The 16,929-nt window shown below is 49.7% G+C and overlaps 1 protein-coding gene across 1 annotated transcript in view; it reads right to left on the reverse strand.

Annotated features, from left to right (window-relative positions):
• RNF157 (ring finger protein 157) overlaps positions 1–16,894 on the reverse strand; it is a 96,481-nt gene extending 79,587 nt beyond the window's left edge. The window contains exon 1 of the mRNA XM_044921398.1: positions 16,519–16,894. Within this exon, the coding sequence (XP_044777333.1) occupies positions 16,519–16,894 (376 nt within the window). The remainder of the gene's footprint in view (positions 1–16,518) is intronic.
• Between the last annotated feature and the right edge of the window lie 35 nt (positions 16,895–16,929).

Raw genomic sequence — 16,929 nt, forward strand, 5'->3', positions numbered from 1 at the left:
GGCGGGGCGGGGCGTCGGCGGCGCGCCAGCCAATGGGCGGCGGGATGAGGCGCGAGCGGCGGCGGTCCCGGCGCGGGGAGCCGGCCGGGGGCTCAAGGCTACGGGCGGGGGCCGGGGGACTCCGGGTCGGACGACAGTCGGGCCCGGAGGCTGCTCGCCATTCTCCCAGACCCCCCGAAGGCGGCGCGCGGCCGTCCGGCGGAGGGAAGGCTGCTCCAGCCCCGCCCCTGGCATCAGCGAGCCGGCGGTCAGGAGCCGGCAGAGGGGCGCCCCCGGCCTGCGGGCCCTGACCCCGGCCCCCAGCCGTAGCGGTCCGAGTGCGTTCGCAGCAGAGGACTGCGTTCGCAGCAGAGGACTGCGTGGCATGAGCAATCTCTCTTGCCCCCCAGCGCCTCTGCCCCAAAGTGCCCTGCTGATCCCATCTCCCAGGGGTCGGGGAGATTACTCAATACCGGTAACCCGCTAGGAAGATGTCGCCATCCCTCTCACGTAGCTCCTTTCAGAGCGCCGAACTCTTTCCATGCACTCTGTTTTTGGGTCCCTGAGGCGGCTCCTGTAGCTCTGAAGTTTGGAGAGCATCAGCCCAAGATAAGATCAAGACATCCAACCTCTGATTGCATCATTTGGAAACTTTGGAGGCCTGCGTGCGAAAAGTCAACGCAGGGGAACGCAAATAGGGCCAGGCAGAACAAGGGGCCCCTCCTGATAAAAGCACAGGAGACTGTGGGAGGGTTGGACAGGCAGAAGGCGACGTTCTAAAGCTTAATTATAGACATCTGTATTTTAAACCTTTTATTTTTTATTTTTTTAAAGATTTTATTTATTTATTTGAGAGAGAGAGAATGAGAGGGAGGAGAGTCAGAGGGAGAAGCAGACTCCCCGCCGAGCAGGGAGCCCGATGTGGGACTCGATCCCGGACTCCAGGATCATGACCTGAGCCAAAGGCAGTCGCTTAACCAACTGAGCCACCCAGGCGCCCCTAAACCTTTTATTTTATTTGTGGGTCTGGTGGGGTTTTTTCTGAGAGAGTGGACTGATCAGCAGAAATTTCAGCTGCTAGAACATGACTTAAACAACTTTTCACAATGTTTGAAGTACAGTGTGGAGTGTTCAGTTCCCTTGATTAGGTTCGCTAAGCCTTTTTATAGAGTCTGGCTCTTTCTTGATTCCATTTTGCATTTTTCATTGCCCTCTTTTCAGCAACAGACCTGGTGCTAAAGGCACCGAAGCCCAGTTGCCTTGGTTTTCTCCAGAGTCCCCAGGATGGCAGGAACGCATTGCTGTTATTTATATTGACTGATGCTGTAAGAGGGGCTTGAGCTACAGGTCAAGTCCCTGGCCCAGACAAGCTGGTGGGCAGCCTTCTCCCAAGCACCTGGCAGAGTTCAGAGCCCTCCCTCCAGCCCCTGGCCCTAACCACTGGAAGGCTTCCGTACATATCTCTGGCAGCAAACCGATGTCCTTCTTGATACTCCTCTCCCCTCATGCAGGCCCTACCTTATAGCAACCATAGGTACAATATCAGTCATGAAGAATCTAGAACCACCTCAAAATAGAAGGCCTTCAGCACATTGCAGAGTAAAATGTTGCCTCATCATCTTGGGATCTGCTCGGAAACCTTTGTTCTTCCTGCCCTCAACATCCTGCACCATCCTCTTTATGGGTTTCTCCGAATCTGAGGGTCTCAGTCAGAGCCAGGCGGGGATGTGGCTCAATAGGGCAGCTCAGTTCTGTTGCTTGCAAGGATCTGTTCTGGTCCCAACTCAGCCTGCTCTGAGTCTGGGAAACGGGTTCATTCCTCATCTTAGATAACACTGTCCAAGCCTAACTGGTTCCTCCTCCCACAAATGAGTCAGGAATCCAATGCTTAGAATAAGAAAAGAAAAGAAAAACTAGGCATAGCACAGTACTATTAGTGGACATTTATTGAACACTCTCTCTGCCAGGCCCTGTTTTGAACGCTTTTACATATTAAAGCATTCATCCTTCATAGTAACCCTATGAAGTACGTGCTCTTACCACCCCCATTTTTCAATCGAAGAAACAGAGATGGAGAAAAAGCACTGACTTTGAGTTGGACAAATCAAGACCCTAACCAGTTACATAACTTTGAACTAAGCTCGGTTCACCAATTCTCGGTCTTCTCGTCTGTAAAGTAACCTGGCCCTGGGGTGCCTGGCCGGCTCACTCTGTAGAGCATATGACTCTTGATCTCAGGGCTTGTGATTTAAGCCCCATGTTTGGTGTAGAGATTACTCAAAGATAAATTCTTTTTTTTTTTTTTTTTTTTTTTTTTTTTAAAGATTTTATTTATTTATTTGACAGAGAAAGACACAGCGAGAGAGGGAACACAAACGGGGAGTGGGAGAGGGAGAAGCAGACTCCCCGCCGAGCAGGGAGCCCGATGCGGGACTCGATCCCGGGACTCCAGGATCATGACCTGAGCCGAAGGCAGTCGCTTAACCAACTGAGCCACCCAGGCGCCCCTCTTTTTTTTTTTTTTAAGATTTTATCTATTTACTAGTCAGAGAGAGAGAGGGTACAAGCTGGCGGAGCAGTGACAGACGGAGAAGCAGGCTCCCTGCTGAGCAAGGTTCCGGATGTGGGACTCGATCCCAGAACCCTGGGATCGTGACCTGAGTGGAAGGCAGACGCTTCACCAACTGAGCCACTCAGGGGCCCCTTTTCCTATTATTTCTCTTTAACTGAGCCTTGATCCACTCATTGCTTCTTCACAGCAGCCAGTGAGGGCCAGGTAATTTTATTTTATTAAGAATTTATCTTTAGGGCGCCTGGGTGGCTCAGTTGGTTAAGCGACTGCCTTCGGCTCAGGTCATGATCCTGGAGTCCCGGGACCGAGTCCCGCATCGGGCTCCCTGCTCGGCAGGGAGTCTGCTTCTCCCTCTGACCCTCCCCCCTCTCATGTGCTCTCTCTGTCTCATACTCTCTCTCTCAAATAAATAAATAAAATCTTTAAAAAAAAAAAAAAAGAATTTATCTTTAGGGGGGCGCCTGGGTGGCTCAGTCGTTAAGCGTCTACCTTCGGCTCAGGTCATGATCCCAGGGTCCTGGGATCGACCCCTACATAGGGCTCCTTGCTCAGCGGGGAGCCTGCTTCTCCTTCTCCCTCTGCCCCTCTCCTCCCCCACCCCCCGCTCGTGCTTGCCTTCTCTATCTCAAATAAATAAATAAATAATCTTTAAAAAAGAAATAGTAGGAAAAATAAATAAATAGATAAATAATAAATAAATGAGAAGTAATAGGGTGGCCTGGCTGGCTTAGTCGGTAGAGCATGTGACTCTTGATCTCAGGGTTGTGAGTTCAAGCTCCACATTGGGTGTGGAACCTACTCAAAAAAAAAATTCTTTTCAATTAATTTTAAAAAACAAAAAGAAGTGATAACCAGCCCTCTAGGCTCATGAGGCAGAAGAGAAAGGGATAGGGGATAGTTTGGAGAAAATTGTAGCTCAAAGAGACTTTCTGGGAGTTGAGTTCAAGTCCCACTTTCTACAATGTAATCACATAGTGTTGTTGTTTGGGAAAAGAGAACTTCAGTCAGTGCCCAGGGCAAAGAAGAGATATGCAACCAAGCCTTGGAGCAGCCACCTCTTGGGGGCCAGTCCTGCATTCCTCTCTGGTCCTTCCTTGGCGCCACTTGGCTCCCTTGCCGGAGATCTGGGCCAGGGAGAGGGCCTGAGGGAGAAGCGGCACAGACAAAGGAAAAATCCAGAAGTGATTGCCATCAAGGGAGCCATAAAAATGCTTTTAACTTGAATAAATGGTCTGGTGAGGGGTGGCACAGGGTGCGTGGGGAAATTACATGCAAATACCAGGCATCCTTTGTGTAAACGTCCTCACAGCATCCTCTCCATTTGCATGCTACACAAGCAGCCCTTGGGAGAATCTCCGCAGAGAACCCAGCGTTTAAGGGTCTCACGGGTTTCCTCTAAGCATCCACTCAAGGCTGGGAGGGAAAAGCCACACATTTTATCAGGTCCCAGCTTTTCTCAACCTTGGGTCTAAGGGACAAAGGAGAAGCGGGTGGGGGAAGCACAGGGTAAGAGTAATTTCGAGGTCAGCTCGTCCCTTAGAGCTTTCAATTTTGCTCATTTGGGCTGTCCTGATTTCAGCTCAGATGTGCATTTTCCACCTTTGTGACAATCCACTCATTTGAACGATTCTCACAGATTCCTGTAACAGGAAGGAGAGATAGCCTGCCAGTGAAAAGCTGACAGATGCAGCCCTGTTTGCAGCACAGCATTCCCAAGACAGCAGGGGAAAGGGGTGAAGTGGGGGGATGTATCTGGGACCCAAAAGGGCTGGGGCTAAGACAGACCCCTTCTTTGCTGTTGGTTTGGCCGTTCTGTCCCTGCTAGGGTGATAGGAAGATTATACCTCTGGCTGTTCTGAGTGAGTGCAGGTCTCTCCAAAAGATAGGGCCCAATCAACGACACATGGCCCCTGATCCCACTCTCAGTCCTTGGGCCATGGCTTCAGTGGATTAAAGCTAAAACAACCAGAAGAGAATTTCACATCCTACTCCAGATCAGTGGACTAGGCTGACACTGGCAGAGGGGTTGATCCTAAATGCTTTTGGACCCTGCAGATGGTTCCTCGGGTGACCTAACGCTCTCTGTTGAGGAAAATAACCTTGTCCATTAGGAAGCCAGCAATCAGGCTTTCATATTTTGCTTCTTGCCAAATGTGAATTCCTCATTGTTAATTTCCTCCTCAGCTGTGTGCAGCTAACAAAGGAGAACTGTTCACAGGGCTGCAAACTTCAGTTGGGTCTGTAGCTTCTTAATCTACTTGTCCATTTAAGACCAAAATGAAAGACGATGCTTAACGCTGCCCTGCGTGGCCGAGCCCAGGGTGAGGAGAGTAAGGTGCTAGGGTGCGTGACCTTCACGTGGCGCTCACGCTCACTGCCAGGCCCAGGTAGGCACCTCAACCACCTGTCCCTAGTTTTAGCCCTGCTGCCTGGGCATCTGGCATCTGCAGAAATGAGGGACCTGGGACATTAATCCTATTAAAGGACTAGTTTAAAGAAATTAGGAGAGGGGCGCCTGGGTGGCTCAGTCGTTGAGCGTCTGCCTTCGGCTCAGGTCATGATCCCAGAGTGCTGGGATCGAGCCCCGTGTCGGGCTCCCTGCTCCGCGGCAGGCCTGCTTCTCCCTCTCCCACTCCCCCTGCTTGTGTTTCCTCTCTCGTGTCTCTCTCTGTCAAATAGATAAATAAAATCTTTAAAAAAAAAAAAAGAAAGAAAGAAATTAGGAGAGTCTGTTCTATTGCACTTTATTTTAGTTTACTTCCATTTTTTTTTTTTAATTTTAGAGAGAGAGGGAGGGAGGGAGATCACGAGTGGGGGGCAGAGGGAGAGGGACAAGCAGACTCTCTGCTGTGCAGGGAGCCAGATGCAGGGCTCGGTCCCAGGACCCCGAGATCATGACCTGAGCCAAAGGCAGACGCTTCACTGACTGAGCCACCCAGGCACCCCTATTTTAGTTGACTTCCAGATCGTTCTATCAAATACCAGACCCTGTAAGCTAGTTTCAGTACACTCACTTCTGCCTTCATCTGCCCAGCCCTGCTTTTGGTTTTGAGCTCAGCCCCATCTGGGGCTGCACATTCTGCGCGATGAAGTCAGTGCGAAAAGAATGCACTGCTATTTCAGCCCAGTATCCACTCGGCTGCCCCTACTGCCCTTCTCAGGTAAACACACCAGGCAGGCAAAAAGCCCAGCCTCTGTCTCCCGCGACCCAGAGAAACCAGAGTGTGAGAGAGGCAGCGTGGCGACAGCCCTCGTACCCCTCTTTAACCAATGATCAACTGTGGTTACTTAGAAATTCAAAGGAAGAAAATGAGAATGAATTCTCTTCCTTCTCCTAGGGTTTCTTGACAATGCATGTCCTGGTGGGAGCATCAGATCTGGAAGAAGTCTAAAGGTCATCTAGTCCAGCCCCTTCACCTGACAGATGAAGCAGCAGCAGCCTGGGGAGGGGAAGGGACTGGCCCAAGGCATACAAATAGCAGCATGGCTCAGAACTCGGGGATCCCAGGCTCCATCCATGCACTGGGTCTTGCTAAGCGAAACGCGTACTGCTGGTTTGGTTTCTTTTTATTGCAGGGTAGGCTGTGTTCTAGGGCCAATGTAAGAAGACAAATCAACTCAAGGGAAAAGCTCAGAAACCCAACACAAACAGTGCGGATGCGACATGCAATACACTGCGTTTGCATGGAAGCTGTCCATAACCATGCTTGAGTAGGAATAAGAAAGCCGTGAGCTTCTCTCAGCTGCACTTCCCCCTCCACTCCTCAGAAACTGGAACTGAGGTCAGATCGTCACCTAACTCCTTGCAGGCACAGGAACCAAAGCCCAGCAGATGAGAAGAGGGGAGTGAGAGCAGCTACGGAGGGTCAGATCAGATTCTTTTTTTTTTTTTTTAAAGATTTTATTTATTTATTTGAGACAGAGAGAATGAGCGACAGAGAGCATGAGAGGGAGGAGGGTCAGAGGGAGAAGCAGACTCCCTGCCGAGCAGGGAGCCCGATGCGGGACTTGATCCCGGGACTCCAGGATCATGACCTGAGCCGAAGGCAGTCGCTTAACCAACTGAGCCACCCAGGCGCCCATCAGATCAGATTCTTATCAAGTGGGTTAAAAGCGTCCTATACGCACTAATGATGTGTCTCTGCTAAAGCCTGAGTATGGGCTAAAGTCCACCACAGGCCAGAGATTCAAGGACTTAATTTACAATGACACATTTATTCCTGAGCTAATTGCTTGTTTATTTAAGTGATAACTACCATCCTCATTAGGGTGCTTCAAAGACTCTGTGTCGAGCCTGCCGAGTAATAAACAGAGGTACTACCTACAGTTTTGGTTCTCACAGTACTGTTGGAAGCCCTAGATCTTTTTTATGCACCATGAGGTGTATATTTATTATATTGCTTAGTTGTATACTGTTATCTTTTATTCCAAGATGAAATCTATGTATGAAGAGAGGTCTGGCGATTTCATTAGCTTTTTCTCTAGTCTTCCTGCTTCTTGGTCCTGCCTCTAAAGATCACCCTGGGGTGGGGGACCTGGGTGGCTCAGTCGGTTAGGTGTTTGCCTCGGCTCAGGTCATGATCTCAGGGTCCTGGGATGGAGTCCCATACCGGGCTCCCTGCTCAGTTGGGAGCCTGCTTCTCCGTCTCCCTTGCCTCTCCCCCCTGCTCATTCTCTCTCAAATAAATAAATAAAATCCTTAAAAAAAAAAATCACTCTCGGGTTAACTTTCCTGGTATGCTACTCCCTTGCCCATATACCTTCAGTGGCTCCCTATTACCTTAAACAAGACAAGTGTTTTACCCCTGAGGTATTTCCTCCCTCTGCTTCTCATATAACCCACTTGTACCGTGAATGTAGCTATCATTCCTGTTCATGTGTTTGCTCATGGTAAACCTTTCTATAGGTGCGACTGATGTGTGCAGAGGTGAATCCCCTCAGCTGAAATCCCACCTTCTCTATGAAGCCGCCTCTGAGAACCCTGGCCCACCGTTGACTCTTCTTTCTTAGAAGTCCTATTGCACGAATAATTTTCTGTATAACTCATTTGATACTTACATGTAGGACAAGGTTCAAAACCCAGCTCTTCTACTGTTGTCTCTGTGCCCTGGGAAAGTCCTTCAGTCTCCCTGAGCCTTACCTTCCTCCTGTATAAATGACATGAGAATAGCAAAGTGCTATTTGAACATTCAGTTAGACAAGGTATAGAAAGCAGGAAGATACAGCAAGGGATACAGCAGGTGCTCAATAAATGCTAACTTTTTTTAATCAAAAAAAAAAATTTTTTTTTGTTTGTGAAGTGGTTGAATTCCCAAGGCATTTTTTTATGTCAGAATTCTGGGATTTCAGAGCCAGGACGTGTGTTCAAGGCCCTGCCTTCAGTGTGCATATGGTGAAAGGGAGGTTGGTGCCCCACAGCTCGGAGGCAGAGCCCAGGGGTTGGATCCCCTGAGATATCATCTTTCCGTGCCCATTGGGAACTCAAAATGCCAGGAACACATCTTACCCATCACACTTGTGGTAGCTGCTGAATGGCCAGAGAAAAAGCCAGGCTTTTTCCTCCCCCAAATGCAACAGCCTCAGTCCCTGCACCAAAGGGACTGCCACCCCTAAATGGCCCTCTAGCTCCGGATCTGGATCAGTCCTCTGTGGACTGGGGGCAGGGGGTGTATCTATGGATCGCTATTGTTAACTTTGCACTTATGTGTCATTTGCTAACTAGAGAGAAAGCTCATTGGGTTGGAGCCTGCTCTCTAGAGTTGATTGTACAGGAATTTTGCCAGCCAGGTGTTAAACTGTTAGTAGCTTGAAATTGGCCACAAAGAGACTATTTAAACCACAGAAACCATCAAATGCTGCCCATCAGGGTTTGCCCACTCCCTGAGCCTGTTTACCTGCCACCCCTGGTCTTACTTTTCTTGGAATGCACCCCCGCCCCCAACCAAACAATGGATACATTGTTTCCCATATGTAAGTGCACATGGCTATTGAAATACATATGAAGAATAATCATTTTTTAAGCTTTTTTTTTCTTTTTAAGGAATCTACACCTGATATGGGGCTCAAACTCACAACCCCAAGATCAAGAGTCGCATGCTCTACTGACTGAGCCAGCCAGGTGCCCCAAAGAATAATAATTTTTCTTTCTTTCTTTCTTTTTTTTTTTAAGATTTTTATTTATTTATTTGAGAAAGCGAGCGAGCATGTGGCGGGGGGAGGGGCGGGAGGGAGAGGGATTGAGTTTCAGAGCCCATGCAGGGCTCGATCTCACAACCCCGAGATCATGACCTGAGCTGGAACCAAGAGTTGGTTGCTCAACCGACTGAGCCACCCAGGTGCCCCAAGAATAATAATTTTTGAGCAATCACTCCATCCAAGCACTTTTGAATGGATTATCTCATTGAATCTTTAAAACAAGCCGAAGAGATTAGCACTGTTATATTTCCTGGGTGGGGAAACCGAAGCTCCCTCAAGAAGGTGTAGGGAGCAGGAACTTGCCTGAGGTTCATCTGAGTCCAAAGCCCCCGGTCTTCCCCACAGACTGCCTGTCCTACCAGCTTCCTTAGGAAGCCTGTCCCAGTACCAGGCCTGCTGGTCCCCAAGTTAGCAGAGTGGTTCCGTCTGCAGCTGCACCAGTAATAAAGGGCAATGCCCGGGGCCCTCCCTCCAGCCCCACCTCTGCCTTGCCTCCCTCCATATTTAATCTGTCTTCTTTGTCCTACCCACTTCCTTCTACATCACCTCCTTATCTGAACTAGGACCTTTTTTTTTTTTCCTTTGGGGCCATTTTTCAACAAGCCCTTTGACACTCCATGTCCTCTTGTCTATAGAAATCCTTTTTGGCCTTAAACTTCTCTCCAAGAGCTCTGGCAGATATTCTCTGTGGATGCTGTACTTCATAACTGCCTTCAGGCCTGGACAGACGCCCTATCTCCTGGAGCAGTCCCTTCTGCTGACTGGGCTCCGTACTCAGTCTGGTCAGTGGGGCAGCTCTGGTCTGGAGGCTGCCGAAGGGCAGGACGAGGGATTTTCTCTGACTGCTCTCCGGGCCCAGGGGCAGGCCAGGCCTGGGCACTGCTGGTGATGAGGCACATTCTGGTGGTTTCCCAATTCTGTTGTGTACAATGCAGTGCTCTCGTTCTCAGTAAATACTTCCTTCCTCTTTATGCAGAACGCTGCCCTGGGTTCATTTACAGCACCCGTGCTTGGTCCAAAAAATGATCGGTGTGGCTTGGGCTTTGGGGTCAGGAAATAGCACACGTCCAAATTTCACCCCAAGGTGCCCTGTGTTCCTAGAGGAGAAGGGCACCTATCACTGCCAAACTTGCAAAAAAAGATCAGGGACTTTATTTTAACCAAACACGTCTCTTCCAGGACTTGCCCTGACTTCCTGTGTTCCTGAAAATTCCTGAAGCCTCAAGCAGCAACTCATCAGAAACTCCAGACCTCTTCAACATTGCCCTCCGCTCTGCTCGAGTCGTAGGCCATGTAAATTCCCTCTGGGCCTCTGGGATTTAGAGATAAGCAGGTGAAAATAGGCTCATCCTCGCTGCCCAGCAGCCTGGCGCCTGTGGAAAAGCCACATGGCAGTTAGATGGTAATAATGCTTATCAATACCCTGGTCTCCTCTATTTCTTGCTTCCCCCTGGATTAGGAGAGGCCACGTGATTCTTCTGGACAAGGAACCGTGAACAGAGGTGTGTTACTTTTGGGCTAAAACACGTAATTGCCAAGGCTCGACTCTCCAGCGCTCATGTTGCCTGCTGGAATGTTCCACACAGCGCAAAGGACAGATAGGAAACCTTTTAGGCTTTGTGATCCATACTGCAACTACTCAGCTCTGCTGTATTACAAAAGCAGTCATAGATAATACAGAAACAAATAACTCATGGTCGTGTCATGCTTGCCATCTGTATGTACTTGTGAAAACTGGAACCCCACAATGACAGTACTTCCTTGTTCTGGGGCTGTTTATGGCCTGAGCTCCCTGCAATACAAGCTGCTGGCTGCTCACTTTTGTTTTCACCTTGCAGTTACTGGAGGGGAAGGGCTGCAAGCTGTACTTGACTCTCCAGCCACACTCTGGGTTCCAATAAAACTTTATTTATAAAAACAGGCAGCCACCCAAGGGCTTTATCAGGTGGGAGCTTCATGATCGTGGAAACTCCCACAGTCGGGGTCATCAGGTCATTGCCCAGAGGGCAGTTCTTCTTGAGAGTCACCCAACTGCAGCAAACTTTGTATTGGTAAGAAGTAAGATTTTAGGATTGTACTTACTTGAACATAGCTTAGCCTGACCTGATTAATTTGAGGAGTCTCTGCACCACCTTGCGAAAGCATGTGCCATTTTTCTGAAACAAAGGGAAGGATACTAACCACCCCCTCCTACCCCACAGCCCACAGAGGGTCCACTCTAACCCTTGCCTATCCAAGCTTAGCATCGCCCCCACCCTATGCCTCCCAAAAGATGCTTGAAAACTCCTTGCTATGAACTCACTTTCAAAGTAACTCTGTGCCTTGGTTCGTACTGTTCTCTCTTCTGAAAATTCCTTTCATTCTCCTTTCTATCTACCTGAATCCTTCCCAGCTTCACTTCTTCCTCCCTCAAGGAGCCCTCCTATCTTCTTACCATCTATGATTGCTAGTTTGGATCAGAGTTGCTGTCTGGGGTCATGGAAGAGAGAACAAGAGAGCCAGCCCTGTTTGCAAGAGACCCATGTTGGTAAAGGGTGGGGGCGCGGGGTCCACAGAGCTCACCCAGCAGAGTTAATGAAGAGAGGGATGGAGGGCAGAAGGGGTGAACCACGTATGCAAAAGAATCAATCTGTCACACCCACAGTGCATTGTTTGGAGATACATACATACAGGAGTAAAGGACAAAGAAAAGCAAGGGAATGATTAATGCAAATTTGAGGATTAAGGTCTGGGGAGGAAAGGAAGGTATGCTTTTGGGGAGGCTCACGTGAGAGTTTTCAAAGGTACTAGTCTTGGACATCTTAGGTTCTGTGTTGGTACGTGGGTGATTGTTCATTATTCCTCAAACCGCGCAGAGATTATATACGAACTCTTGGTGTGTGATATATTTCTCAAAAAAAAAAAAAAAAAAAAAGCGTGGGTCAGGTAAGAAGGCTGCCTCAAAACTTGAAGTCAGCAGCTGCCATAGCAATGGATCTCCCATGTTTTTGAATGCAAGGGTGAGGCTACAGAGGCCCAGCTCCACGCCAGTCAATTCCTAGACCATCGAGAGGAAGTGGCTGGGAGCCTGAGTCCAAGCGGACAACGAAGGCCCCTGAGAAGGAGAACCTTCCTTAGAAAGTTGTCTCTCTACCCTGCCTTTCTCTCCCCTTTGGCAAAGACCCCACCTCCGGTGTCCCTTCGAAAGTTTGTCAGAGACTCACCTACCATGAGACACACCTATCTTTTCCCCATCGGGGGAACACAAGCAGGGTGAGTGGGAGAGGGAGAAGCAGGCTTCCCCTGGCAATGGGAGGTGGGGCCACCTTATCACCCAGCTGGCTGGCGCAGGACAGAGTGCAGGCCCCCAGTGCTGCTTTTAGGAAATGCCATTTACTACGTTGGGAGTGGTATGGCCTTTGTCCTTTGGGGGACATGTGACATTTGGTGAAAATGTAATCTGGTGTAAACCAGCATGAACTCATCACTTGCGGAATGGCTTTGACCTTCCTCCTACTTCCAACAACCCAGACACACTTTTCTATCTTTCTTTCTTTTTTTTTTTTTTAAAGATTTTATTTATTTATTCATGAGAGACAGAGAGAGAGAGAGAGACAGAGGCAGAGGGAGAAGCAGGCTCCCCGCGGAGCAGGGAGCCCGATGCGGGACTCGATCCCAGGACCTGGGATCATGACCCGAGCCGAAGGCAGACGCCTAACCGACTGAGCCACCCAGGCGTCCCCTTTTCTATCTTTCTAGTAACACCAAGGGAGGAGATAAGGTGGATGCCAGGGGCTAGGCAGGGATAGAAAGTAGATTATGATATTTAAGAGCACCAGCTTTGGGGGCAAACACACATGCTGAGTTCAGAGCTCAGTTCCACCCGGAGCTAGCTGAGTGACCTTGAGCAAGTCACTTAACCTCTCCGACCCTGCTTGTTTTTTTGCTTTTTTTTTTTTTTAAGATTTTATTTATTTATTTGACAGAGAGAAAGACAGCGAGAGGGAACACAAGCAGGGTGAGTGGGAGAGGGAGAAGCAGGCTTCCCGCCGTGCAGGGAGCCCGATGCGGGGCTCGATCCCAGGACCCTGGGATCATGACCTGAGCCAAAGGCAGCCGCTTAACTGACTGAGCCACCCAGGCGCCCCTCTGACCCTGCTTTTCTCACTTGCTAATTGGGGATAGGCACAGTCCTCACCTCACTGGGCTGTTAAATAAGGTAATTACCTTATTAAATAAGGTAATTCAAACAAAGGATTTAGCACAGAGCTGGGTTCATAGTACATTCTCAATAGACATAAATCTCAATTATCACAGAGGAGAACTGGGATTTGCCTGGAGTGGAGGGAGCACTCCTGCACTAGCCCCCATCCTCTTTAAGGAGAAAGACGAGGGAAAAAAAAACTAATGCTTCGAAGTGGCAAGGTCTACCTAACCCACTATCTATAGTAGAAATAGCATCAATTTTCACCGAAAAGTAGTACCACAACCTAGGTTGCGGGAAGCAAACAAAAGCTAGGAGCAGCACTGGAAGTCCAAGACAGGGGAAGGGAGCCATCCCACCGGTCAGCACCTGAGCCCCCGCTTCCCGGGCCGGACTGTCCAGCCTCAGCCAGCTGCCCAGGGGGGCCTCAGTGCTGCTGGCCTTTGTGCTGCCTTCTCATCCTGGCACGGGCATCCTTCGCACCCTCCCTCGCCTTCCCCCAACTTCTTTCTGCTTCTCCTGGCCACCTGTCCTTTTGTTCTGGCAACTTGAAGCAGCAATAGGGAAACAAGAAATACGAAGATACAAAGACAGCTGGTGTCCCCTTTTCCCCATCGGGGGCTCACTCATGTCCAAGTATCCCCAGTGGAAATCCCAGTGCTCTTGACAGCCCTCGTGTGGAAAAGGCAACCTCTCCAGCACGAAGGAAGGGGGCGAGCCATAAGGGGTAACCATGAGGTTCTGGAACTAGACCCCACGCCGTGCCTCACTCCACCCCTTACTACTGTGACCTTGCGGAGGCTCCTCCCCTCCTGTGTGCCTTACCTGCCCGGCTGTGCAATGGGACTCTGGATTCTTGTGAAGATTGAAATGAGTTCACTGACATTAAACTCTTAGAAAGGTGCCTGGCTCACAGGAAGTGCTCGGTAGGTGGTGGTGGTTTGTTGTGGTCTGGCCATTGCTGCCTGTCTCAGCACCCACTCCCCGACTTACATTCACAACATCCTTGGGAGCCGCCCCAGGAAATATCGGCTGTGACCGTCTCTCTTCCAGGTCTCAGCTCCCTCTATAGCTCAGACCATTGATGGAACGAGGATTTTCTTCCTCGTTCCATCAATGGAGGCTACCACTGTTTGACTTGTTATTAATGGGCAGGTTTTTATTGCTCTGTTTTACCTGCCGCACATTGTCCTCTCAGATTAAAATAATGATACCTTCGGTTAATAATACCTCGCACTTGGAGAGTTGCTTTCATCCCAGCAGCTCAAAGCCCTCTACAAACATGACCTCATTCATTCTCCCTGCGCTCCCAGGACAGGGACACTCCTGTGTTAACCAGCCTGAGAAGGGGAAGCCATACCCGAATTCATCTCCAACCAGATACTCAGAAGACAAAGTATTGACTGAGCATTCCCACCTCTCACAGCCAAGATCAGAGACAGAGCTCTGTTGCTCTCCCTCTCTCTGGGGGTGTGGAGGGGGTGGGGTGGCAATTCTGGTGTTTTCAGGATGCTGGTTTTCCTGGAGAACTTCTTAATTAAGACCCAAGGGATCCTGCAGGCTGAAATGCCTCTGCCCAGGTAAATCCTACCACTCATGGTCGTGGCATGCTTGCCATCTGTATGTACTTGTGAAAACTGGAACCCCACAATGTCAGTACTTCCTTGCTCTGAGGCTGCTTATGGCCTGAGCTCCCTGCAATACAAGCTGCTGGCTGCTCACTTTTGTTTTCACCTTGCAATTACTGGAAGGGAAGGGCTGCAAGCTGTACTTGACTCTCCAGCCACACTCTGGGGCTCAGCCCGTGTGCACTTCATTATGGCAAAAGAAGCAGTCAAAAAGCTGACTCCTTCCCCTTCAAAATAAACAAGCAAACAAGCAAGCACACAAACAAAAAGACTAACTAAATGGGACAAGCTCATTATAATGCCCAAGGCTGTTTTTCATCAGTACATAAACATCGGGTGTAATTTTTTCTCTTATTTATATATATTTTTTTATATGGTCAAGTTTTCTTAGAGACTTACATTCACTTTAGGCAAAGTCAAAATAGAACCATGGCTTGCTTTCTTCTAGCCTCCTATTCTGCAGACCCTTAACTAATTTCAATATACCGTGGGATTGGTATTTCAGATCCAAAACTTGCTAAGTTTTTCAGAAACAGAAATTCTAACAGTGAATCCCTAGCAATATTTACTTTTGTAACCTCTCTGCCCCTTCCTCCATCTGCTTCAACTCCTAGTTCTTACCCCACGCCTACAATTCCCAGACACAGCCCTGAAGGTCAACCCCCTTTTTTTTGTTGTTTTTAAGATTTTATTTTTAAGTAATCTCTACACCCAAGGTGGGGCTCGAACTCACAATCCCAACATCAAGAGTCACATGCTCTTCCTACTGAGCCAGACAGGCACCCCTGAAGGATCACATCCTTATCCAGAAGATGGAAGCTCAGCACACATAAACAAATCTTGTTTTTAAATGGCTAGGGTTGGGGGCACCTGGGTGGCTCAGATGGTTAGGCTTCTGCCTTCGGCTCAGGTCATGATCCCAGGATCCTGGGATCGAGCCCCGCATCGGGCTCCCTGCTCGGCGGGAAGCCTGCTTCTCCCTCTCCCACTCCCCCTGCTTGTGCTCCGGCTCTCACTATCTCTCTCTCTGTCAAATAAATAAATAAAATCTTTAAAAAAATAAATAAATAGCTAGGGTTGAGAGAAATACTGTTGTTTTTTTTTTTAAGATTTTATTTATTTATTTGAAGAGAGAGCAAGGGGGGGAGGGGCAGAGGGAGAAGCAGACTCCCCGCTGAGCAGGGAGCTGGACAAGGGGCTCCATTCCAGCACCCGGGGATCACCCGAGCTGAGGGCAGATCCTTAACCAACTGAGCGACCCAGGCGCCCCTAGAAACACTATTTTTAGAAAGATGGTAGAAATTAAAACTTCAGCTAGTTCAACGGATTTAAGAAAAAGAAAACTTCCCGGCTTGGGATATTAATGACTGAAAAAGTCACTAACTTTTCCCTTTTGCAACTATGCTTAGTGTATGTTAACATTGGTTTACATCTTCAGAGAGCAAAGTTTTTGGTCTAAAAACCAGGAAGAGACTGTTCGGCCTTTGGGGAGGATAGTGACTGAAAGGAGGCAGAAAGCGGGTACCTTATATTTCAATAAAAGGCTAAAAAAAAAAGTAGAGCTGCTTGAAAGTCTTAAAAAAATAAACAATTTTGGGACTTGAGCAACTGCAAAGCCTCTGTCTGTTTTCCATTTTGATCATTCTGTGTCTCGAGATGACCACATCTTTCAGAGGAAATGAGTCAAAGCCACTCTGTCTTGCTTTTCCAGCTGAGCATGTTCAGTTTCAATGAAGTAATGAATGAACTTGGCCGCACCACCCCCAAGCCTACAACAGCAAACACAGGGCCCTCGGCCAATCAGCAGACACTCAAGGTTTTCAAGTTGAGTTCAAACGGGCCCACGGGAGGCCAATCAGCGCGCGCGGCTCCGCCCCAAACTCCCGGCCGTGGCCAACCAGGAGCCCGGACGGGCCAAAACACAGCGGCCGACCAATGCCGGGCAGCCCCACGGCGCCGACCTCCGCCAATGGGCGCGACCGGGCGAAAAGAGAAACAGTGCGGGCCGCAGGCCGCAGGATTCGAATCGAACGTCCGCACCAGAGTCGGGCGCAGGCCGAGCGGCGCGGGCCAATCAGCGGCGGCGACTCGCGGCCCCCGAACGTTGGACACCGGCCCCGCCCCGCGCCGTTGTTTGTGGTGTCGGCGGCCGCGGGAGCCGGACCGGGACACTCGCCGGGCGGGCGGCGTGCGGCGTGCGGCGAGGGTCCGGAGGCCGCGGGCGGGCGGCGGCGAGCGCGAGCCGAGGGCGGCCGGCCTCCCGCGGCCGCCGAGCCGGGATCGCGCGGCGGCCGGAGCCATGTCGGTGAACATGGACGAGCTGCGGCACCAGGTCATGATCAACCAGTTCGTGCTGGCCGCGGGCTGCGCGG

The sequence above is a fragment of the Neomonachus schauinslandi genome, chromosome 15 (genome assembly GCF_002201575.2).
Source record: "Neomonachus schauinslandi chromosome 15, ASM220157v2, whole genome shotgun sequence".
Classification (NCBI taxonomy): domain Eukaryota; kingdom Metazoa; phylum Chordata; class Mammalia; order Carnivora; family Phocidae; genus Neomonachus; species Neomonachus schauinslandi.